The 26,445-nt window shown below is 34.5% G+C and overlaps 1 protein-coding gene across 4 annotated transcripts; it reads left to right on the top strand.

The window, feature by feature from the left end:
• Positions 1-4,652: 4,652 nt before the first annotated feature.
• On the top strand, positions 4,653-25,001 carry LOC134233863 (protein lingerer-like). 4 transcript variants are annotated; one of them, XM_062715913.1, is made up of 26 exons: positions 4,653-4,761; positions 5,552-5,708; positions 6,031-6,111; positions 7,139-7,249; positions 7,769-8,055; positions 8,800-8,928; positions 11,353-11,450; positions 11,696-11,745; positions 11,958-12,055; positions 12,670-12,775; positions 12,998-13,387; positions 13,581-13,747; positions 13,989-14,175; positions 14,381-14,474; positions 14,609-15,672; positions 17,164-17,275; positions 17,519-17,616; positions 17,769-17,831; positions 18,217-18,307; positions 18,490-18,689; positions 20,862-20,949; positions 21,117-21,200; positions 22,085-22,143; positions 22,842-22,904; positions 23,246-23,416; positions 23,796-25,001. In XM_062715913.1, the coding sequence occupies exons 2-26, from the start codon at positions 5,592-5,594 to the stop codon at positions 23,901-23,903; spliced, it is 4,116 nt and encodes a 1,371-aa protein (XP_062571897.1). In that variant the 5' UTR covers positions 4,653-4,761; positions 5,552-5,591; the 3' UTR covers positions 23,904-25,001. The 4 variants fall into 4 exon arrangements, with proteins under 4 accessions (XP_062571897.1, XP_062571896.1, XP_062571899.1 ...); XM_062715912.1 differs by having other exon boundaries at positions 17,164-17,320; XM_062715915.1 differs by lacking the exon at positions 22,842-22,904.
• The last annotated feature ends 1,444 nt before the right edge of the window (positions 25,002-26,445 follow it).

Raw genomic sequence — 26,445 nt, 5'->3', positions numbered from 1 at the left:
GCCATGCATTAGGATCTCCTACAACATGAAATAAAGCAATTATCATGAAAACACGTGCATGCACGTGCGCTGCATTCTGATTGGCTGAAACTTTCAACAGCTATAACTCCCTTGGTTTTCAACCAAACAGGATGGGATTTGAAACATAGATATATAAATATAATGGACTTCTACAAGTAGGGATGGTCACCATGCACATGCATACACGTGCGTAAACATGTGCTTCAATCTGATTGGCTGAAACTTTAAACAGCTGTAACTCCCTTGGTTTTCAACCAAACGGGGTGGAATTTAGAACATAGATAGATCTAATGGACTTCTACAAGAAGGTATGGTCACAATGCTCATGTATGCACGTGCGTGCACATGAAATGAGTAAAATCAAAAATACACTTGAATGAGCATATTTTTTAACAATTTTGGATTAAATACTTTAATATTTAGTGTATTAATAAATATAGATTGTGTAGACAAGATGATATGGTCATGACGCAAATGCATTCACATGGGCATGCCTGCGATGCTAAAATTTAAATGATCTTTGTACACTTCTTTGTATATGTTGTTAAAATCTCAGATGCATAGAGTTTGTCTGATTTAATGAAGCTTACAGGGAATATGGCACCAAAAGGGAGTTGGGGAGCGTTTGGGGAACATCTGTAACGGTCCCCGTTACAATTAGCACTAGTTTTTTATTACTTTACATAAAGATACGACTTTAAATTTCATGTACATTGCACAATATATTTAATTGATCGCATTTCAAAGATATCAAAAGTTAAAAAAAAAATAATCGATTTATTTGCCGATTCATCTAAATAAGACAAAGTTTAAAGTCAATATAACAATAGAAATGTAAGGTTATTTAAGGAATCATTGTCTAGTTACAATGAAGCGCATTGAAGTGGTAAAATTCTCCGTTTGGATGAAAAGTTCTGAGTCATATTTTGAAGGTCAATTATAACATAATGACACGCCCATATTTTTAGAAACGAGAAAGTAATATTCGTCGTAGTTTTAGGACATCCCATTCTTCGCGACAAGCATCATGAGTTACATGAGCTTTAAAAAAATTAGAAGAGGGAGTTAGAGACTCCCCGCTTCTGTTAAACACAAATTGCAACAAATATGTACATATTTTTGAACTTATCATGTCTATTGAAGTTACCACAACACATGTTTCGGTCGAACACGTGTTTACTCGGTGTTTATTTAGATCCTCAATTTGATTGGCTATTATATTTATGGAAAACCTGTTCTACAGGTATTTGAAGAAACAACTTGACCGTTTTATCAATTTCTAAAGAAATGGGCGTGTCAAAAGATGACTATAAACACTCTAAATATAGCTCAAAACGTTTTCCATTCGAACGGAAAATTTTACCACTTCAATGCGCTTCATTGTAGTATAATATGCCAGGGCATCAACAATAGTGGGAAACATGGGATAATTCGCCCGTTATGCATAAATGATCCCACGTTTCCCACTATTGTTGATGTCCCTGTCATACTATACTAACTGGATAGTGACTCCTTATATCCATTTCATTGTTATATAAAATTGTAGATTTAGACTTAAAAATGCAGACATAGATTTAAATCACACGAGGATTCCCATCCCAATTTCAATAGTCTTCGCCCACTGACTTGACACATAACGGCATCCGCACGAGATGTTCATGCATATCTGGCCTCCTTAGCGCTGGACAAATGCGCACGAGATTTGCATGCATATTAGGCCTCCTTAGCTCCTGACCTATTGAACTGCCTAATTTACATTCCGGTAGAATTATCAAGAAATTAACTCCGATAACTTTCAAAGAGATATCACAGAGAAAAAAAATTAAAATTGGAAATATATTTAGAATAAAATCGGTGAAAATTTTAATTTCATCATATATAACTTTTGTCTTATCATGTACATCTATTAGGTCTACATCATATTCGAACCAAACTTTACTCTGTCCCTTTGAAACTTTTAAATAGTCTTCTTGAAAAGACCAAGGAACATCCAAATTTAGATTCCTCGACACCTGAATATAGGCTCGGTTCTGTGATTATGGATATTGCACATCATAGGCTTTTTAAACCCGCACGTTTCACGGAAGAAAATGCAGCTAAAACAATCCGTCTTTTCCTTAAACTTCAATATGCCAATAAAGGAATTGACGCGGTTAATATAAGTAATATTCTTAATCACAAAAGGGTCCAGTCTTGTATTCCACCATATTTCAAGTTAACGACTACGCCTTGTATTTCCTACAAATTTACATCGACCATTGCTTCCAAACTTTTCAATTACAAAAACACTTTACATGGCCTGGATATCGACTATCTGAAAAATAATCCCCTTTCGTGTTCATGTTCTTCTTCGCCCTATAACTATAGTCCTGCTGGACACGTTATTACAGGTGACGTAAAAATAGTTCATAATGAGGACCTTAGATCACTTATTTTAAAAGGTCCTAAATATAGGGAACCCCGATCCTTCAACTGGCGTCGGAATTTCATAAATATTATGGATTCTGTTGAAAATTACGCCAGACGATGGGCTAGATATGAAAAAGAAGACATTGACACCTTGTCAGAATGGATTAAATGTATCAGATCCATGTTAAAGTCACGTATTAAAAGATTGAGGGGCAAAATGAAAACCATCTATCCTTCTGTGTTCAATAAACCAGAAGTGAAAAAAGAATTAGATAGATTACACGATCAGTACGTACTGGTTCCTGCCGACAAAGCAGGTAACAACATTGTCTTCGTTTGTAAGGCTCATTATATAAATTGCATTCTAGAAGAACTTGGATTTAATTCTACAAGTGGTAATCCTACTTATACATATACTTCTCTTTCTAAGGAAGAAATTCTTCAAAATCACCTGTCAGTTTTGAATACTTTTAATATTTCACAGAGCCAAAATGAATTTGAACTACCTTATATATATTGGATTCCGAAACTTCATAAGAATCCTTACAAACAAAGATACATTGCAGGTTCCAGTAAATGTTCAACCAAGCCTCTTTCGTTACTTCTCACTAAAATATTGACAGTAGTGAAGGAAAAACTTCAAGAGTACTGTACAACTATATATTCAAGAAGTGGTGTCAATCAGATGTGGATACTTAAAAATTCTAAAGAACTTTTGCACAATTTGAAATCACAAGACTTTACAAAAATCAACAGCATAAAAACTTACGACTTTTCAACTTTATACACAACAATTCCCCACGACAAATTAAAATCCAGGCTTTTTGATATCATTGACAGCTGCTTCTTCAACAAAAATGGAACTCGTAAATTTACTTACCTCGTCATTGGTCATTTGAAAAATTATTTTGTTAAAAAAGATTCTGATTGCACACATAAGTACTCTGAAGTTGACATCAAGAAGATGCTTGAGTTTCTGATTGACAATATCTATGTGGTTTTTGGAGACCAGGTATTCCAACAATCTATTGGAATTCCCATGGGTACAAATTGCGCTCCGTTATTAGCAGACTTATTTTTATATTCATATGAAGCAGAATTTATGCAAAATCTTTTACGTGAAAAGAATAAAACACTTGCTGTGGCCTTCAACTCGACATTTAGATATATCGACGACGTATTGTCAATTAATAATGATAATTTCCATTCCTACGTCGACACGATATATCCTGGTGAGCTTGAGATAAAAGATACCACAGAGTCCGACACTTCTGCTTCATACTTGGATATTTTACTTGAAATAGACACTAATGGTAATCTAACAACCAAGCTATATGATAAACGTGATGACTTTAACTTTTCTATCGTCAACTTCCCTTACTTATGCAGCAATATACCTTCATCACCTGCATACGGAGTATTTATATCTCAGTTGATTCGATACGCAAGAGCATGCTCTACGTATGAACAATTTCTTAAACGAGGTAAATTATTGACAAGCAAGTTGATGAAACAAGAATATCAACAGTCTCGTTTAAAGTCATCATTTCGTAAATTCTATGGTCGATACAATGACCTTGTCAGCAAATACAATATTTATCATATTGAATGAAATGCTGACTGACGTTTTTCATACCAATTGTTAGTCCATTATTTATACACTGAATTGACCACGGATTTTTTCCGTTATTTCCTGATTATGACAACGAGCACACGGCGGGTGTGACCGGTCGGCAGGGGATGCTCACTCCTCCATGGCACCTGATCCCACCTCTGATGTTTCGGAGGTCCGTGTTTGCTCTGCTCTTATTTTGTATATTTGTTTAATGGACGTTGAGATTGAATACTGTTCGTTATTTCCATATCCTTCTATACTTATTAGCTCAGATAGCTTTACATTAAAAGGTATAATTATGTTTAAAAATTCATTTTTAAACCAAATTTGAAGACGGTAGAAAAAATTAATCGAGAAGTGGTATATATTCCCTTTTTTCAGACAAGTGTAAGCTTGTTGCCCAGGAGTTATTTCCCCCTAGTATTTATTAACATTCGGGAAGATTCGGAAAACAAACCGGAAGTGCAATTTCTCAACACTATTTCTGTCAAATCCTGGGCGTTGATTGTCTATCCTTATAAAGTGTTATTGACTATTAAATTTTCAAAATAATAAATCCTTTTCAATTGTACAAGACATTTTTCAAAGATGGGTTCTTATAAAAGAAGCAAAAGGGAAATCCAACGTGACGTCATTTTCCGAAAAATTTATATATGGCGGCGCGAATTCTAGGTTTCATCACGTGACCCGATGCCATTGTGAGCGAAGAGACCCAGGTAATGAATGACGGAATAAGATGGAAAAATCACATGAATAATAACACTTTTAAGTAAACTGTAAAGCTGAGTATAAGAAACAAGATCCTTTAGGTGATGATTTTATCGGATCTTGTAGTTGTAAATCTTTTTCTCAACCAGAAACGAAAGTTGAAGCGTAAATGAATATCGAGCATGGCGTCACATGTTCGTATCCCTTGTTTTGTTATTCATGAAATGCGGGATGTGTCAGAACGTGTAGTATATTTAAAGTAATATTTTTATAAATTTTGACGAATCTGTTGTATATGTCTTTATTGAAGATACTGTAAGTGAACATAAGATTCGTTGCTGTCATAGAATTAACTTCCCGTTCTTTTTTCGGTTTGTACGGTTGCTACAATTTCACAAAATTTATCGTCTTGGTTATAAGCATAGTAAGCATGTCTTTGGTCAGAATTGCTGTGTATTTAGTGTTGATGATGAAATTCGAAGAAAATGTTTTCTTTATCATATTTCTCGGTGTAAAAATTTATTGCTGTGCCCTGTGTCATCATGGTCATAGTTACAGAATGCAGTGTTGGTTTTCATGAAACCATGCCTTCCATTTCTCTTGAACTTTCACCATTCCAATGACAATATTTGATCATACCGTACAAGAAAATGTGTTTGTAGTGAATCGTGAAAAACCATGGAGAGGAATATTTTAGGAACTTTGTTTTACCAAAATAATTAGTCCTGTATTCCGCCTTTATTTAATTTTGCTTTTAATCAAATTTAATGCATACTAATCATTGTTGTTATTTTTCAGATATATCTATTGTATATAGAGTGTGTAAATAAAGTGTATTATGAGTACCACACTGAGCACGAGTCGTGCCAGCAACCGGCCAAATAAGGAGAAGCATTACAAAACTGCTAAAGACACAACACAGTCAAGAGCAGAGGGACCATCAGATAAGGCCAAGGTATGCTGACTTAATGAATCAAAATAGGCCAACTGCTTTATTTTGTGTTATAAAAAACCCTGAATGCTCCATTCTACAGTATATTGTCTATGTTTCATCTGAAAGATATAAGGTTATACAATTTGTTATGAATTTTCATTACTTGTTAGTGTTTCATCAATTAATATGGTACAAGAGAGGAAATAATGTGTTGAACATGTCAACAAGCAGCAGGGTAATATTGTTCAAAATTGTAGGACTGAGGAATTATAGTTTTTAAAACATCTATCATTTTGATATTTGTAATCTCTAAATATTGAGGCTTTTCCTTTTTTTTTAACAGGCCACTCCAGAACAAATGAGACTAGCACAGCTTACATCTGTGACAAAAGAGGATGAAGAATTTGAAAAGAAAGTCAACCAGGTAGTTATTCAACTGTTTCAAACTGAATAAGTTTAAGTCAACTCAAATCAAGTCTCATCCATAATTTGATCAATTTGCCGACTTATTGATAATCTTGCTTTCGCTACTCTGGCTAGGGGGCCATAAAACTTAAATGAGCTCACTTTTGATCTCAGTCTCACTTTTCCACTTTTAGTTCCTTTGGTAAAAGTGAGCTCATCTAAGTTTTATGGCCTCCAGGCTAGAAATTTGGGGGATACGTGAGATCACCCTATTCATTTGTCTGTCCATCTGCTTGCAATCATGCCAGGACCATTACTTTTAAAGGAATTAAAAGCATTAACAATTTATACTTGAAGAACATTGCTTATAATCTGCGGATTCTTCTTGACCCAGGGTTGTTAGGGATTTTTAAGTTGGTACCCTATGGTGATCATTCTGTCCCTCTCTGTCCATTTTCATTTGTCCTGAGCATATTTTCTCTCCCCTTGATACAAAGGGCTCAGACTTCACTCAAAGATTAAGGGTAAAGAGGTGTACAGTGACCTTAAAATATTTTCTGAATCAAGAGTTGAGGTAAAAGTTAATTTCATCCATTGAGTGCACATGAGTGTCAAGTTTGTGTGGCTTCTTTCAAACGTACAACTGATATTCTGAGAATTCTATGGTGTACCATACACACCTGATTTGCATGAACATAACATTTTTGTAATGTTACCCATTATCAAATGTATTGCTAACACTGAGGGTAACATTACAGATTGTTAAATGCGTCAAAACCAATCAAATTTTAGTATTTAAGGTGAAAGTATAATAAGTAAAATTGTGCAAGTTCTCAAGTTGATTTGTAGAGAAATGTATAGCTACTGCCAACAAAATATATGTCTTTTCTGCATCAAGTGATATATTATGATCAAACAGAGTAAATTGTTGGATTTTACAAGCTGTTTCACTACTCACCTGTTTTTAAAAATCAGAAATTTTCTAGGAAATATCAAAGAAAATATTTGTTATAGGAATGTTTTCTATTAATGTTTGAATTTTTCAGGTTATGGAAATTACTGGACGAGACAAAAATGTGTGTGAAATAGCTTTACAAGACTGCAAAAATGACACAGACAGAGCAGTGAACATGCTGCTGGAGAATGATTTTGAGGAGGTAAAACTTGTTTCATTTTCCCTCATTTCATGTTAAATCACACTGTTCGTATTTGTCAAAAATCAGGTTCAGTTGATTAAATAGCAATGGCTTATTGACATCTCAATGATTCAGAACAAAAATAAACAGTACAAAAAAGAAATGAAACCTCCAGTGACATGAAATTTTACAAATCTATGCATTAGTAAGAGTGAATTCAAGTAGTCTAATTATTTAAAACGAGTTTTAACTGTTGTATAGCTAAACTCTGTAACAGTGTAACATGATTGCAAAATTTTGAAAATAGAATATTTTATTTTTAAACAAACACATATTTTATACATGCATGCCCAAGGTATCCTGTAGGAATTACTCAGTTCAAAGCTCATCCGAACAAGAATTCAAAAATTAGTAATTGTAGAAAGTTGGAGGTACTAAAAAGTGTTTTAAAAAACCAACAGATTCCTTCCTTTATAGAAATTCATGATTTTGAATGATATTTCATACATGTGTCTCTATCATTTAAATATCTTTTTTCAGGGAATGGGTGAATGGAGGGAGACAACAAAGAAGAAGAAAAGACAGACCCCTTCCTCTAACTCCAATAACTCCAAATCAGACCCGACCAGTAATCACATTGAGGAGGAGGCTCCTAAACCCGAACAGAACACAGAATCCGAGAGACCTGACCGCCGGGATCGACCCGAGAGTAGCAACCGAAGAAACAAACGACCGGACACCCGCCCTCCCCGCCTGGCTAACAAGGGGAGGGGCCGAGACCGACCAGACTACTTCCGTAATGACAAGATGAACGGTGATACTGAGAGGTAGTTAAATCTAGTGATTACATTTCAATGAAAAATATTTATTCATTTGCATGTGATATAATCAGTAGCATATAATTATCACCCAAAAAGTATAAATATCAGTATTATAAAGACAGCAGTTTTAATGCTTGTTATTGGAGCAAATTTCCTTAGGTCTAAGGAAAAATGTGTTAGGTGGTATTGCATTCTAATAAATAAAAAAAGAAGGGGGTATATATGTAGAATTTTGTATTTTCTCTTTTAAAATAAACATAAAGGCAACTAAAAACTGCCAATGAACTGCCTTTATAATCTATAAACCATTATATTTGAATAAAAAAAAAACTTACAGAAAAGCATTTCCAATTTAATGATGACAGAAAAATAATTGGATCAGCACATAAAATCTAGTAAATAACATATCTTATGCTTCTCTTCAAAAAAACATTGAAAATGAAGTGATTATTTTCCATTTATCACATTTGTAGAGGGGATGTTTTTCATGTTTAAAAAGGTCCAGTTTTATTTTTATTTGGTATGAGTACATACTTCCTTTGTTGCAAAAGTTAAGGAATAGGGCATAGGTTTTAATATCATTGTTATTTTAGGAAAAAATAAGGATGCTACTTTCCTTGTTGTATCTCTTGCATTTGAAATACATGAAAAATGAAGTCATTGTATGTGTAATACTGCAATGAGAATACATACTTGCATTGTGTTTAATTATGATATTTTCACTGGAGTAAAATGATAATTTATTTTTAGTGATAGTAATTTTGGAACATTCAGTAACAAAGAGCGTGACGGAGAGGGAAGTCGTGGGCGGGGCCGAGGGAGGGGCCGGGGGAGAGGAGGCAGGGGTGCAGGAGGGGGCAGCAGTGGACGAGGAGGAAGGTAAAAGTCAGAGAAGGGAGGGGCTGGGGTAGAGGAGGGGCCAGGGGTGCAGGCGGGGGCAGCAGTGGAGGAGGAGGAAGGTAAGAGTGACAGTCAGACACTTCTGGTAACTTGTTTTATAGATTTTTTAAAGAGGCACTGTTGATAATCATGTATTACTTTTATGCTTTATGTATTTGTAAAGATTTAGGCGACCATAATTTGATTTTTAGTTTTACGGATCCGCCGACTCTAAAAATTTGCATTTCAAAAAAAAAATAAAATCGGAATTTTTCAATCCGCTCGTGTCAAACCTGTGTTTTATAAAAGCAAATCAGTCAGAAACGTAAAAAAAAACACATGTGCAGAATGGTAGAAGGTGAGCTGTCAACTTTGATTTTATCGAGAGTCTACCAATTCTGAAACCTCCCCATCGCATGTCTCTCTCTATTTTTTTAATTGCTGTTTCTACCGATTTCGAAAATATCCGGCATTTTTTACCTTCTTCGATTTGTAAAATACCGACAAGTCAAAACAAAAATGGCTGTCATGCAGTGTTTACCGGTAGCTAATCTGCTTATTGCCACTGATAACAGGTAATAATCAAGGTGTCAACTGTGCTACCAGATGTAATTGCAGTTCTAATTGCTCATTATCCTCATAAAAAGTGTTTTTTTTTATCAAAGACAGAGATACCAGATGTGGAAATTTTGCAAAAAAGGGCGGTAAATAACGATATGAATTTTTTTGATACTTTGCTGCAAACAAGTTTATATGCGCCTAAAACAAAACAATTCCACCATAAATAATACGGTGACCAGGAAAGACATAAACTATAGTACTTTATTAATAATTTAAAGAGGAAATGAAAGCAAGTACATGGTAACTAATAAAGAGTCTGCAGAGGGAACACTGCGTATTATGAGATTCAGTGACTTAGCAAATCCTACATCAACACCAGTATATAAAAGCCCTTGAAACTGCAGAGCAACTTGACAGTACCTGTAGAAGACTTCTTTGAATTTAAGTAGCTAAACAGGGTAATAAAGTTTTCTGAATTTCAAAATATAATATTAGCAGATTGGAACAGGACTACAATAATGCTTTGATATCATATGTACTAAGAGTGAAAAAAAGAATGCAGGATCTAAGAATCCATCTAATTCATTCTCAATAGATTACGCATGTAATTTTTAAAAATGTTTAAAGATTTAAGTTTGGCTAACAGGTACTTCCAATTCCTTCAATTTCAGATCTTTATTAAATCCAGGAAACAGTTGTCTTGCTCCTTATAATGAGAAAAATCCATTCATCCATCAGTTAAAAGCTTGAAACTCAGATCGTCTGCAGAATATTATTAAATCTTTTAATTGCCAAGTTAAACTTCGATATTTACCCTTATTATTCAAATGACATTCAAATGAATGTGCAAACTATACAGTGAAGAACATAATTAAATTTATATAATTTCAAATATTAAATGGTTCTCATATTAAACAATGTTTGAATTAAAAGTTGTCATTTTTATAAATAACAACATTTATACAAGTAATGTGTATTAATATTAAAAAAACATATCTTGTAAGTTGTTTATTGTTTTGTTTTATACTACAGTGAAATGTGTGACTTTTTATATGTGAAAAAGGTCGTTGCTAGAATGATTTTTGATTTTTTTTTTTTTTTTTCGTCCTCCGAGGACCTTTCTTGAAAAAAAATCCGTAAAACTAAAAATCAAATTATGGTCGCCTTATCCACAAATATGAGTACAGTGAATGTTTGACAAATTCGCTTGCATTCAATGTAAAGCATGCAAATAGCATGATGTACGTGCTGGAAAAACAAAGGCATTTTCTCCGTCATAGTTGTTTATGTAAAGGTCATGCAGCTTTCATTTTTCACAGAAAAACACAAAGACCACGTTGAATTGGACCATGTTAACATTATTAATTAATTACCCTTTTTGAAGATTGAACACATACAATCAATATTCCCTCCCCCTCCAATAAAAATAAAAAATAAGGTAAAATAAGAAGTACTAAATGGAATAATGATATGATTAAGAAAATTTAACAAAACACTGACAGCATGAATTCATACAAAATATGAATATTTCATTTTAATTCTTTCTGTGGTTTTATAAACATAAAAATAGTCTGGTATAAATTGGATTGACATTTTAAAAGAGAATAATTTATAAAAACTTTTTTTTCTTATTTTTACATACGAAAAATAAATGTATTAACAACAAGCTGTGGTCAAAAGAAATGTCACAAACAAAGTGCAAATTTCCTTTATAGATTTTATGTGAATGAACATCTTATGCACCAGTGTTGGTCAGGAAAATAAAAAAAAAAAATTAAAAAAAAAACCACAAAAAAAGCCAGGTCCTTTAAGAGAACGAGATCTATGTAAAATAGGAATAAAAGTTGTATTTTTTCTTTGCAGAAGTTATAACAGACCACAGAGATTTGAGGGGGGTCCTCAGATTGACACATGGACCAATGAGACGGCAGCGAATGCTGAGAAAGAGAATACCTCCATAGGTACTTTTATTATGCAAATATAAGACACGGAATTCAGGTTGAACTGTTAAAATGTTTTAGTGACTAGTTGCTGACATTTTCTAGTCCATACCTTCAAAAACTCGACATTGGATTAAAACAATGCATACATATTCGTATTCACATGTACATGCAAATTTCAGAGGAGAAATGAATCCATCATCCCTTTAGACATTTGTATTTCTCAAGAACTTCTATATATTACATTTTACCTTTTATTCTACCAGGTGGTTGGGGAGATGTAGAAGATTGGAATGAAGATCAGTGGACAGGAAATGTATGAATATTCAACTCTGATATTCAAAAACATATATAAGATAATAATGTGAACATTTATGTGCATATAAATCAGATTAAAGTGTAGAACTTACTTAATTATTGTAATATGTATAACTAATACTTCATCTCCTAAACGATTGTTACTATTTACAGTAATTTCAATGCCCTCAAGGGTTGTTTCTTGATTAAAGAATACTTCCTTTGTTGCAGCTAACTGAAAGCAAGGTGTTTACAGCATCAACACAAAACACTCAGAAATCTGAAAATACCAGCAGTTTAAATGACTCTTCAAATGGAATTGGTCAGAGGTAAAATGAATTTCATTTTTAGCTCTGGGAAATGGTAATGCAAATAGGAATGCCTAGTTCTTAGTCATACTCCAGATGCTGCATCTAATTTTGCAACTGGCTTATTCCCAAGCAGTCATAAGCTCTACCTTGACCAAACTTTCATGGATGTTGAAATCATGAGGGATTCACACTGGCAGAGTCCGTTTAGATGTTATGAAGAATCTAACTGTAAATTTAAAAGTTTGCAAAGAAGATTCATTCCCAAGAAACTTTATGTGCCAAGCTAGCATAGATGTGCATTTATAGAAATGCAATACTAACAGCTTTATGTATACTCCAATGATGTGCATTTTTCAGTCATTAATGAAAGATCTCCAATGATGAACTTGTAACTAATGCATTTTGCTGAACATTCATCTGTGATGAGGGTTTACCTATATGAAGAAAACTTTTGTTTTTCTTTTATTGCTTACATTAGCAGCATTTTTCAGGATATAGGCATAGATGTATTAGCAGCAAACGAATTTGAATTTTGAGGAAATAATTTAAGGCATTTGTCTGATGAACATGTATGATGCACGTTTTTTTTTGTAAAATACAATTTTATTTAATCACCACTATACTGTTAAAAGATTAGATCTTGGAACTCTACTTCAAAAGTCCAACAATGACACAGAATCAGCTTTTATCTCCCAATTCAACCAGGAAGCTACAGAGTCCATTAAAAACTCAATTGGCGTAAGTAAACTGATAATGTTAAATCTGCTTTCCTTATTACATGTATGTCTTATTTGACAAATTCAGATTTAACTGACGATGTTAAATCTAATGTTAAATCTGCTTTCCTTGTTATTTCTTATTTGACAAATTCAGATCTAAAGTAATGGGTCAGAGTTATTGATATATTAAATGTAAAGCTATTATGACTTTTAATAATTAAACCCCTGTTGTTTTGTACAGATTGGTTCTGGGAATCGAGCTCAGTATTCTAGTCAGGAGTCCAGCCGGTCTACCTACAGTAGCAGTACCCTGACAACCTCAGCATTGACCGATCACCTACAGACCTCCTCCCTGGCCTCCCAGCTCCCTAGCTCCCTAGCAGGTGACATGACCTCCTCTCTCTCCAATTCTCAGGCCTCAGCCGCTGTGGATGCTTTGGTGTCGACATTTACACAGCAGGGTCAGAACATTGCAGCTAATGCCAACTTGGACCAAATAAGTAGCAGTAATTTACTGCCAGTTGTTTCACAGAATTCCAGTTCAGACAGTTCATCTACAGGGAATCTACAGTCTGTGTTACAGCAACAACGACCTAAACCTCAGAGGTCAAAGTTACCTCCTCCTTCAAAGGTATTCATTTCTAGGCCTATTGTTTGTTACAAAGTAAAAATTTGTTCGAAGCATTTGTTGGGCTTATTCAGTTTGATGAAATAATCCAATTTTGCTCAAGAGCTGGATTTAGCATATGTCCAAGGAAAATGAAATCACAATAATATCAATGCAGCAGAAAAGATTTATAGCACACTGGTCTTTTCTTCTTCAGATTCCTGCTTCAGCTGTAGAGATGCCTGGACACCAGAATCACCAGATGGGTAATCTAGATGTGCAGTTTGGGAACTGGGAGTCCTCTGCTGAGTCCTCTCTCTTTAGTTTTGGATCCTCCAGTGATTCACCAGTCTCCAAGAGCATGGCTAGTAGCCTACCAAGCAGGTAACTTGATTTCATTATTATTGTAGACCTTTTCAATTTTGAAAGCTAGTAGTGGGTTTTCAAAGGACAGTAGGACTGTACAAATTTTAATGTTTTTGACTAATTATCCATCAAACATGGATTCAATAGATGTAATTGACATTGAAATGTTTTTATCTTAAACACAAATGATTTTATGATTGACTACTCATTCATGAAAGATGTGATAGATTTCATTGGCATAGAAATATTTTAACTTCAGCACAAATACTTCAATGAACAATCACATATCTCAACAAAACGAATCTGTGATGGTGTCGGGGATTACCACCCCTCCCAATAGCAGCTCATCCTTGGCCAGTCAGGAATCTCCCAGAAACAGCATGTTTCATAATTCACCCTACACAACTCCTACCAAGAAGGAGCCCCCAGCTCTTGGCCAGAACAAGGTAAGATGATCCTTATGGTCAAAAGTCACCTATATTTTAAAATTGGAAGTAATATTTAAATTTCTATTTTGAGGAAATTTAAGGCTTAATTTAGTGTTAAATATATATGATTTAAGAAGAAAGTGTAAAATGTTAAGGACGATAATTATTTTCTTTATTGAAAAAAACAATTAACAAGTTTTAAAATGGTAATCACTGTTTTCAGAGGAGTCCTCATGAGTCAATGCCATTCCCTCAATCTCAGACGGACAGGAAATCCAGTCCAATGATAGGATCAACAAGACCGGGATCAAATCAAAGTAAGTACCTCATAATCACAGAACTGATTGTAAAAAAAAATTCAAAAAATACTCTGTGCAAATATCTTAATGATAATGAGCCATTATGTTTAACAAATCATGGACTTAATCTTTTTCATTGCATTATTTAACAGATTCCATGCAAACGAGCAAAACAGATTCCACATTGAGTTATTCTCAGGCTGGCCCGAGTGGTTACCAGTCTTCATACCAATCTCAGTCTGTACTCAGCAATTCCTCGGGACTTTCAAACTCTTCAGGACTTGGAAGGGAGGCCCCAGGGCTCACTCGAGAGGCCCCAGGTCTTACTCGAGATCCCTCAGTCTTAGCATCAATAGATGCAGCAGGATTGTCAGTGTCAAGTCTTTCAAACTCAAGTGGATTAACAAACTCAACAGGAATGTCAACCACATCAGGATTAGTGAATTCCTCTGGATTGTCAAGTTCTCGGGATCCATCTTCTCTAACAGGTGCTCCTGGCCTGAGTAATTCATCTGGATTATCAAACACAGGGAATCTCCAAAGTTCAGGACTCTCCAATTCTACTGGTCTGTCAAACAGCAGTGGAATGGGTAGCACTGCCTTTAACACAACTCAACAGAACTCCTACCAGAGCCAGTACCAGTCTGGGTCTAGCCAATACCAAGCTAGTCAGAACCAGTATCAATCTGGTCAAAGTTCCTACAACTCCAGTGCTTCTCAGTATCAAAATCAGTACCATCAAAACTATGGACAGTCAGGTTCATCTTTCCCCAATCAAAATTCATACGGAAGTGGAGGTAGTTATAACACCTCTCAGTCCTCGCAGAACTCTCTGTATCAGTCTGTACCCACGACATACCCAAATCAGAGCCCGGCCTCTCAAAACAGCCAGAATTCTCTCTATCATCAGTCATCGCCCTCATCTTACCAACAGAATAGTCAGTCCTACCACAGGGACTCGCAGCCCCCCGGTGCATACTCGGCCACTGTCAGCCAGTCCAATTCATACCAAAGAGACAGTAGTCAGTCGGGGCTGTCCACCACTGTGTCACAGAGCCAGAGTGGATACTCATCTCAGTCCTATGGCTCATCCCAGCATCAAAACAGCTTGCCATCTAACTTACAAACTTCACCTCTCAATCCCAACAAACTTGGAGATTCTTTGTCCAAGATGTCTGTGAAAGATTCTTCAATTGACACAAGGCAATCACCACAGGTATAAAATGGATTTGAAATATAAATGTGCTTGTAATTTGCTACTTAGGGACATGCGTCACTTAGTATGAACTTTTTTGTCTTTTTCCATGTACATGTAGTGTGCTATGATATATGAGTTTTCAAAACAAGTTGGGTAAAAAAAAAATCTACAATTTGTTAAAAAGTTTTATAAATTTTTCTAAAGAATACTTATGTCCTTAATTGTTTTTCTTATGAGTCATAATGAAAAGTTGAAAAATAAGGCTATTAATCGAAAAATGAGACTTTAATTAACACTCCGCAAATATTAAATGATGCAAACAATGGAGTATTATTATCCTAATTGAAAGTCACCCTTGTCAGTAATTTTTTACGGTAAGATTCACTTTCTTATCATGATAGGATAAAAACAAAAAACAAAATTGGCTGGCAGAAAAGTCCATTTGACATGTATAAAACAATAAACAAAATTCGGAAACAACAGATTTATCTGAAAATATCTATAATCTTTTTCCATGGAGAACTAATTTATTTTTGGAACATAGATCAATGATGCAAGATTGTAGCGAGAATTTATTTTAAAATGTAAATAGAAAGGTATTACTGTCTATAATTTCTCCGAATTTTTTTAGCTAAAAAATGCATTGATTTCTTTTTAAAAAGTTATTTACAATGTCAAAATAAAAGCAACGAAACTTGCACCTAAGTCATTGAATATATCTAGAACATTAAATGAACGAAGACTTAAAAACTTGTAACACAGGTTGAGAAATACTTCAACGAAAAAAAATTTAAGAATAGATGTATCCAAACAAATTTCTGACTTTGGCTATTGCCTATTTAGAGAAAAAAAATGTCCTGGCTGTAACTTGAGTACCATTCAGTTTTGTAACTTCAAATATGAAATATGGTATGAATGCCTTAAAATGTAGATATTGGTCAAGTTGTTGAATTGTGATCAGTTTTAAAAACATCCAGACGACAAATAAGTTTTAGACAAAAAATGTGAATACTTGGAACACAGATCAATGAAATACACGTTATTTGAATATTTGATCTTGGCCCAGTTCTTCAAGGTCAATTAAAACACCATACTAGGCACATCTTTAGACCCGTTTGATATTTGGAGTTCAAGCTAAAAACATGGAGAGGTGCAATTGAGGTGGATATGAACTGAACCAGAATTTTTCTTACCTTGACTTCAGACTTCAGATTGCAATCATAAGAAGTATGCAATGTGAAGGGAACCAGCAAAACATTGAGACTGCTCTTGAAATTCTTGCACTAAATAATGCAGCTCAATATAAAAAAACATTCTATGAAGGGAAGTGAAACACAGTACCAACTATTTTACTATTGCTCTTTTGTAGATTAAGTATGTGGTACTGAGTATAGTCCACTCCGCATGTCATAGATTCTTAGTTTTTTAATCAGTAAATGTCTTTTGCTACTTTTGCACATCTGTTTGTGTACAGAATAACCACGATATTTTTCTTTTTCTTCTTTACAGTATGAATCGTCGTCAACAACTGCTAACCTAACAAGTACAACAAGCACGGCATCGTTATCCACAGGAACAAGTACGCCCTCGACAACGTCATCGTCCCTGCCGTCTACAGCCGGTAACAGTGTATCCAAAACTTACTCCATCACCAGTAATAGTAGTAGTAAGAGGAAATTTCAAACTCTTTAAAGCATTAGCTTCTAGCAGTCATTCTTGGCCCAGTTCTGCAGCTTGCTTAGTTTAAAATGCAGGTGTTTTGAAGATGGAATTTAGCTGCTGCTTTCTTTTTATGAGTGAAAAGTTCATTGAATGTGTGATGCCATTGAAAATTTGCAAATAAGAAAGTAAACTTTGTTTTCAGCTTCAGTTTCGAGCAGTAAAGCTCCTCCAAACCTTCCTCCAGGGGTTCTTCTAGGAAATCCACAGTATATTGTCGGACAAGGCACACTACCGTACTTTGTGAGTGTATAAACGATAAGGGGGATAGTCAATCAAACCTGAAACTCTTAAGTCAGGAAACTAGCAAACCTCTTAAATGATAAATCTATTATCTTCTGTTCAATTGCACATAAGTGGTATATTATATTTGAGCTTTGAATCTGTTTTTCCAGGGTCTACAACAACCTTTGTATGGATATGAGGATCTACAATTGCTTCAACAGAGATTGCCCTTAGTGAGTGTAGTTTGTTTTTGGTGACAATTTTTGTATCAATTGGCAATATGATTTATGTTCATTCCTGCATCTGTTAACTGTCAGTAGAAGAGTTTTGAAAGACTGCTTTATTACATAATTCTTACCTTAGAGCTTATTACAGTTTGAAAGTTTGGGTGGATATATTGCTCAGCATTTGAATTCAATTTAATTTTAACCAGAACTTGTGAACTATGTAATTCATAGTGTTTGTTTTATGAGCAAGGGGAAAATCAATGTCTCGAATTTACTGGGTAAAGGAGGAATACATAAAATGAATTTGAAGATCAAATAAGAATTTGCCAGAATTTTCATCTGCAGCCAGTGGTTTGTGGTGTGAAATGTTTCATTATTTTCTTTTATAAAGCCTGGTTACAATTATGATCTCAGTGGATTTGGAGTTCCAACAACAATAGCCGGACGAGACCAACAAACACTTGGAAATGTGCCATATTCAGGTAGGGTCATTGGAATGGAATTATAATACCACACTAAAAAATTGTGTCATGGTTTGGTGTCTGTAGACTGTTAGAAATTGTAAAGCAACACGAAAAAATTGTGCAATCTGAAACTATAAATAAGTGTGAAAGGAGACAGAATGGTAAGCAGAGGCGTATGTAAAGATTGAGTTACTTTTCAGGAACAGACAATAAGCTGACAAGGGTGGATGCCCAGTCTCCCATTCCTACGACACAGGCGTCCACTCAGTCCACACACCAGCAGCAACAACAACAGCAGCAGCACTTCATCAACCTGCCCTACGGATACTACTACCCATCTGTACTACCGAATGCTGCTGCCGCCGCAGGCTTCCAGTTCCCAGGAACCCCCATGTTTCCTGTAAGATTAACATTGTTATTATTTTCATATCTCCTCTCAAGAATTGATGAGGGAGGAGTCATACTCTGATATATTGCCTTTTTTTGCCTAATCCTCATCTGTCTCATTATATGTAAATCCAAAGTTAAGGATATATATTATATCTTATCCTCATTTGTCTCCATGTATGGAAATTGTTATGGACAATTTATGTAAGTTTACATATTGAAAATTCAAAACTAGTTTGGGTAAAAATTTTGTGTAGGTGTGACCTTAAGTATACAGTTCTTGTATCTTCAAAGTTAATTAAGGTAGCAAAAACCAATGTGCATACTGAGTGCTACATGGTATTTTTCTAGAGTTGCATGTTTTACATCGCTGCATCTGACAGTTGAAAATTTTTATTGATAATGTTTATTAATAATGGCATTTAAATTCACAAGTGCTTTCAATTTGTATTTATGTTGCACACATGGATGTATAAACTGATTGATGATTTTATTCTGTAGCTTACCAATAGAACTCATTCAGCTATTTAAAATTATTCTACCTCTACTGATTTTTCACTATTTAAAAGTAAATTGATATCTTTTGCCGATTTCCTGAAATTTACTGTGAATAAACCGATTCCCTGCAAAACAGACTGATTACTTGCTAAAAAAGTTCGTTTTTTTAATGAACTGATACACACCTATTCAGAACACTTAGCATTTTCTTTAAACTTACGACAAACTTAGAAATGTTCCGAATAAACTCATGAATATTCATTAATGAATCGAAATGCATTGCGAGTCAACTGGTCCCATATCAATCAAAAAGAACTAGTTTACTGGTAGCAAACGACATCAGAAATGGCAAGCTCAAGATTTGCTGTTTTAGCTGATGAAGATTTAGATGTTTGTATTGGTATAATAAAACAGTTAAAGTATATCATTGAGGGAGTCAGCAAGATTCCAGTCCCCCTCAAGCAAGCCTATTTCCATTGGCACAAGTGCCTCGGGAAATAGGCTTGCTCTTGGGGGAACTGGAATCTTGCTGACTCCCTCAATGATATACTTTAACTGTATACTGTTTACAACCATTATTGGGAAATATATACATTTGTGGTATCTCTCCATTATATAAACATACAGAGAGAAAATATCTTCAATTCTGTATGAAGTTTGTCAGAAGCAATACGTGACCTAGTCACACGGTGCAATAATATCTACCGGTACATAAATTATAAAATGACTAGCTCTACTTGCTTTTCGTGTATAAAAATGAATAAAATAAGCAGGTAAAATGATAATTATTTTATTTTAAATGTAAACAAGTATTTCATAAAGTTTTTGGGCTATCGATTCAACCTGTGTACATAGAGAAAACTAGGAGCCTAGCATTTGTTTACATTTTTCTTCACTTTTGTCAGCTACACAGTCTCTAACGGTCATCCTTATTTTTTGGATAGACCTTTGGTTAAATTTTCATGATAAACTTTTATTTTATCTTTAAATTTTACTCACAATAAATGTGTAAATCTGTTGGAAAATATCTTTGCAATCATGCCATGAATAGCTGCCAAACACCTCGGTGTTTTCGTAGTTCAATATAAAGCTGTCAGTGTTTTACGATATGTATGCCTTTAGTTACTGAAACCGTGGAATATTTTTGATCAAATTGCAAATTAACTGGCTCGGACAAGTGTCTCAGTCCATCGGATCCATCCATCCATCCCTTTCCAGCGACCGAAATTCCTCCAACTTTTTAAAATTATCATCAAACTTCGGACGTGTTTCTTGTGTCTTTTCAGCATCGATTATCATTTTCACGAATAAAATATTCCCAGACAACAATCTGTTCACTATTACTGATCACAAGTAGCCTTTCACAAAATATTCCCTTCGAAATAGATTCCTTAGCCTAATGAATTTGAAGCGTAACCGCCATGCAAGCCGATTTACACCTTGCGTCATTTTTCAAAATCTACGACGGACGGTTAGTGCAATAAATTAAATTCGAAAATATTCAATTGTCTGTCTCAAATGTATATATAAGTAATAAATAACAAGTTTATAAACTTCAATGGGAATGATATACTTTAACCTTCGGCCTTCACAGGATTTGACTGTTTACAACCATTATTGGGAATTAAATATTGAAAATTTACAAGGAATACCTGTTGAATGTAAATATACTTTTATACAATTTTAGGTGCCCCCTGTAACAAACACAGCACATGCTGGAACAACAGCCTCAGCTCAGTTTCAGAAGTATGGATCACACTATGGAAGTAAACAAGGTACGCAAGACCAACAAGTACTCAGATTAGAAGTCTCAATAAACTGCTGTACCAAAAAAATATAAATTTTTTTAATTACATGTATGTATTTAAAAAAAAATGATGAATGGTGTGAACACCTGGGATAAATTTGGACAGTAAATGACAGAATTGAATGTCCATTTCAGGTTATGAAGACTTGACCCAGCCATCAGATTTCTCTAAATCCAGCTATTTGAATCAGTCCCAGAATAAAGTTTCCTCTGTTTCAGGTAATATTATCAACTTAACCTGGAAGCAGTATTAGGTCTTGTATAGGTTGCTATTGTACCGATAAGCTGCTAGGTGATTCTTTTATTGATCTATTTGTTAAACAAAATTTCTTTAACAACAGAGACAGGGCAATGATTTTATATGTACTGAGGTTTTTGAGGTTATAAATGAGAATTAACTAAAAGAGAGAGAAAGAGAGAGATGAGAATTTTGTATTAATTTACAACATTTAAATATTTATACGGGCTATTTTTAATTCCCTGGAGAGAGAGAGAGAGATTTTAACATAAAGAAATTTTTTTAATCACAGATATACTTTCCATTTCTGGTTAAAATTTCTGCTTTATCCATTGCTTAACAGCAAACATCGTAGGTAATGTCCTCGTATTAATAGCCAAAATCTCATTGTAAATGGCTACCGGAAGTGATATTTGAATACATTTATTTTTTTTCCCGGAACCGCAATACCAACTTTTTATTTTATCAAAAATACAATAAAATCGGCAATGTGGCTACCTCAAAACGGATGCGCGCGGGCCTGAGAACCAAGATTTCAATTTTATATGGCCCAAATGCTAAAATTTTAACATCCCAGTTAAAGTAACTTAAGACAATGACAGTATAAACAGACATTCGAACTCAATAAAAGATAAATTTGTAAATAAATCAGGTTATTATGCATGTACTTGTACCTTGGTTACATTTTGATATTTGCATCTCAAGAAGTGTATGGTTTTCTTGCAACATCAGAAGTTATTGGTATAATTGTTAAGGTTACATTTTTAACTTGAATATTACTGGTAAGGAAGTTTGTTATAAATAAAGATGATGCTTTTTTTCCAGTAGAAGATATGTTAATGATAGTTATGTTTTGTTTGTATAGGAGGAACAGTGACAGCTGCAGATCTAACTGGTACAGGATATGGCAAATCTCATACACAGGTAAACAAAGCACAAGGTGTAAAAAAAGAGGGGTAAATCACTTTCTGAATTGCAAGATAGCATATACATGTACATATATATAAAGATGATTTTGAATAAGAATTGTTTTAATCAACATTTGTTTAATTTAGTAAATTCAGAAGGTGATTTACGTAAAAGTAGTATTGTAGTTGTAGAAAGGTTATGGCTTACCCACATTTAACAAAACATATATATATATAGGTTATATACATATATCAGAAACATGCATATGACTTTGTATTTCTTATTTATATATATAACATAGATTGAGAATATCAATACACACTGTATTTATTCAGACTCTAAAAAGCACTGACAATGCACATTTTGGGAATATAGCATTTATATTATAGAAATTCAATAAGTACTAGTACCTGAATATCACTAAATTGGTAGCCCTGTAAATACTGTTCGTCAACAAGTGTAAACTGGCATGGAAGAAGTTATTGCAGTGTATTCACAAGCTAGATTCAATGTAAATTGAATAGATTAAAACAACAGGAATAATAATATTGAAACATTGTAAGTGAATCAAATGTGTAGGAATCCTAGGTATTAAAGTGGTGACAATAGATCTTTTTAAAGATATTTTAAAGTGCAAAGTATTGTTCAAATTGTACCCTTTATCGGTAAGATAAATAACTAATGGGCATGAAAGTTAGTGTTTTGCTTTTCAGATGCTTAATTTGGGTGACCGAGTTACAAAATCCTATCCTCCCAGACACCAACGAACGCATGATGTAAATATATACCTTCCTTCTACTGTGCAGACACTAAAGCATGTTTTGATTTGGTGGTCATGGGAAATATAATTAGTGTGGATAGTTGTCTTATATCTAATCTTTGTCTTGTTGAAGTTGTACAAATTATAGAAAATATGATTTTTTTAGCCAGATTTTAAAATTTAAAAAAGGGGAGAAAGGCATAACTGGCAATTAGCATGTATTGTCACTTTTTGTTTGTGATAATAAACAGGTATTATTAAGTTACTGTTTCTAACCATATCTACTAATTGAAATATACTGAATCCACTTCTTTTTTAACCATGATAGGTATAAATGAATTTCTCTTTGTGTTGTAGGCATTTGACAAGCAAGGATTTGCTGCAGGAACCCCTCCCCCATTTAGCCTGCCTCTAGCAGCGGGAACACAAGCTGGCCCCATGGGAGCCCCAACAAATCCTTATGGAACCCCAGCTCCATTTGTTCCCATGATGCCCCATTCTCAAATGCTGCACCCTGGACTTCACCAGGTAAAAATGCTATTGGAAATTTACCTCTCTCTGGAGTTATATCATTGAACTATTGAGATGTAATGTTTAGTGGGACTAGTTGGCTCAGATACTCAATGTAACGTTTATCATTCATGCATAAAAATCATCAAGTTTATTCAAATGTGTACATGTACAACTGTATTATTTACATATTCATTAGTCAGGAAGAGAAAGGAGACTTAGACCTAGCCAAGGTATTGGCCCAGGGATGGTCCTCCAGTAATTTCCATGTCATGAAATGCTTCTTTCACTTTTAATAGTTTCAACTATTTATTTATTACATGTCAAAGAAGAAATGTTTATATTTGAGTTATTTGATATTGTGTGAAAAAATGTAATATATGTATGTATTTTGTAGGACTCTAGCCCTGGTGCAAGCCGAGGTAACCAAGCACAAAATACATCCCAGTCCAAGGCCAACACAGCCAAGCCTTACAGTGTGGGGGGAGGATACTGGAACAACTAAAACAAGCACAAAATCTAACCAAAAAAATAGTAAAACGGAAAAAAAGTGTGAACTGGAGTTATTGATGTAATCTCAGTTTTCGATGTAGATGTGTAGTCTACAGTGTGAAATCATGTTGATAAATAATTGGGTGTTAAGAGAGTCGCTCACAATGGCATAGGTGAAAGGCATTACGCAGAACTTGTTTGTGAAAGGAAAATAGTTTATCCATCGTATAATCTGTGTTATTCTTAAATATCAAGAAGGCCTATAGAAAGAGATTGTACATAGTTCTTTTCTTTTCCTTGTATTCGTTTTGTATTGGTCATAGCTGTACATTCACTAGTTGTGTTGCTGTGTTAAAATAGTCTTTGTGCTATTTGGGGAAATCATTCTAGGTTTTGGATTTTGAAGTTATGAGGATATATCTGTAAGAAATGGCAGTAAAGGTATTTTTATATATAAGGTGTAAATCCATTGTATTTATTGTAGCTTGGTGTTTGTTTTCACTGAATGGATTTGATATTTGTGCCTTAGTAGTCAGCACAAAAAAAATTGATTGGTGCAGGAGATCATGCCTCCTCATTATATAAACGGTCCTTAGAACCAACTATTGATTTTTGTTCTCTCCCTTCTTTTTCTGCAGAACACCACGTTTTATGTGGTAGGCTTTTGTCATTTACCAACAAATCCCCAAATTGTTGCTTACATAATTTTGTTTGTATCATTATTTTGTACATAAGTCATCGGATGTGATAAAAACAGGCATCTTGTCCTGAAAAATGATCAACTGTTGGAATTGGTTGTATTGAATGTTTTATAAAACCAAATCACCGTGCAAGACATCTTGCCTACACTCAAAAAAAAAATATCACCAAATGTTTGGTGTTTAAAATAAAGCTACTTTTATGTGTGTGTATTCAAAGATAAATTATATGTACTGTATGCATGTGTAAATTTTTTTTAACACTCTCACATGTAAATCCTTGTAAATAACATTCTTGTACATTTCTCATTCAGTATGGTACAGATGTATTTTGCTTTTTTTTTTATTATTATTAATGGAGACTTGCGTAATGTAAATTTCTATTGTGCTCATAATAAATTGATAAAATGAGATGACACAGTCTTCTTTATTTTCAGTATGGCAAGGATGGATGCAAATACATATACTAAAGTGAAATTAAAGATCTATCCTTATGTTGTGGTCATGTTGCAGATAAGCTATGAAATGACAAAGCAAGTATGCAGGATAAAAAGAAAGAAAAAACATTTTTTCCAAAAGAATGAGTCATTTTCTTTCATTACTATGTACTAACCGTTTGCCCAAGACCGATAAATAATTTGGTCCTTGGGTGTGACAAAAGGCACACTGCCCTTGAACCCAGTCAATAAATGTATAATATACACTATGTCCTGAAGTTGTCATTTAAGTGTTTAAGTGTGGAAGTCGGCAGGGTTCGATCGTTGGTGGCCAGATAGCTCAGTTGGTAGAGCACCTGACCAGAGATTCAAGGGGCCCTAGTTCGAATCCCAGTTCTGGTCTGCTGTATTTCTCTCCTTTCCTATTACATCTGGTGCCGTGCCATGCCCTAGAACTGACAGGTGAGAGGCCTGCTAGGGATGAGTCTGGGTTGGGGTCTTTGGAATGGAGTGCCAAAGACCTTTAAGGAGGGAGGAATGTGGTGGTCAAGGGGCTCGATTGCCCGTGACCAGATAGCTCAGTGGGTAGAGCACCTGACTGGAGAATCAGGGGACCAGGGTCCAATCCCGGTCTGGTCTGCTGCATTTTTCTCCTCTACTGTTACATAAGGTTTATCTTTCTGGTATCAGTTATGAAAATTTTCATGATCCTAGTCTATTTTTGCTTTTATTAATTATTACCCTTGGAAAGGACAAGATCATACATACTTCAGGCAGAGGGATTCATCTAGCAATATTCATCAGTCGTATGTTTAGGAATATTACAGATTTAAAAATATTATTTTGATCTTCTTTGGCCTTTATTAGCTCTAGGGATGAGCTTATGCGATGGCGTTCCGTCCGGGTCTTTCTGTAAACAATTTTTCAAAATGCTACTCTTCCTACAGTTTTGGTCTGATTTCAATATAACTTGGCACACAAGTGGAATACACTCAGATACATAATTCTGTGTATCGGTTTTTGATTTCGATGAACAGTGTTTTTGTGGTTACTAAAAATAGAAATTTCTGTGAAATTCTTTTAAAATGCTACTCTTCCTACTGTTTTGGTCTGATTTCAATATAACTTGACACACAAGTAGAATACACTAAGATACATAATTCTGTGTATCGGTTTTTGATTTTGATGAACGGTGTTGCCGTGGTTACTAAAAATAGAAATTTCTGTGAAATTCTTTTAAAATGCTACTCCTCCTACAGTTTTGGTCTGATTTCAGTATAACTTGGCACACAAGTAGACTACACTAAGATACATAATTCTGTGTATCGGTTTTTGATTTCGATGAACAGTGTTGCCGTGGTTACTAAAAATAGAAATTTCTGTGAAATTCTTTTAAAATGCTACTCCTCCTACAGTTTTG

This window comes from Saccostrea cucullata, unplaced genomic scaffold (genome assembly GCF_032062105.1).
Source record: "Saccostrea cucullata isolate Sc308-1 unplaced genomic scaffold, CSIRO_AGI_Scuc_v1 ctg432, whole genome shotgun sequence".
Classification (NCBI taxonomy): Eukaryota; Metazoa; Mollusca; class Bivalvia; order Ostreida; family Ostreidae; genus Saccostrea; species Saccostrea cuccullata.
Note: the sequence above shows the minus strand (reverse complement) of the source record. Positions and strands in the feature narration are given on the sequence as shown.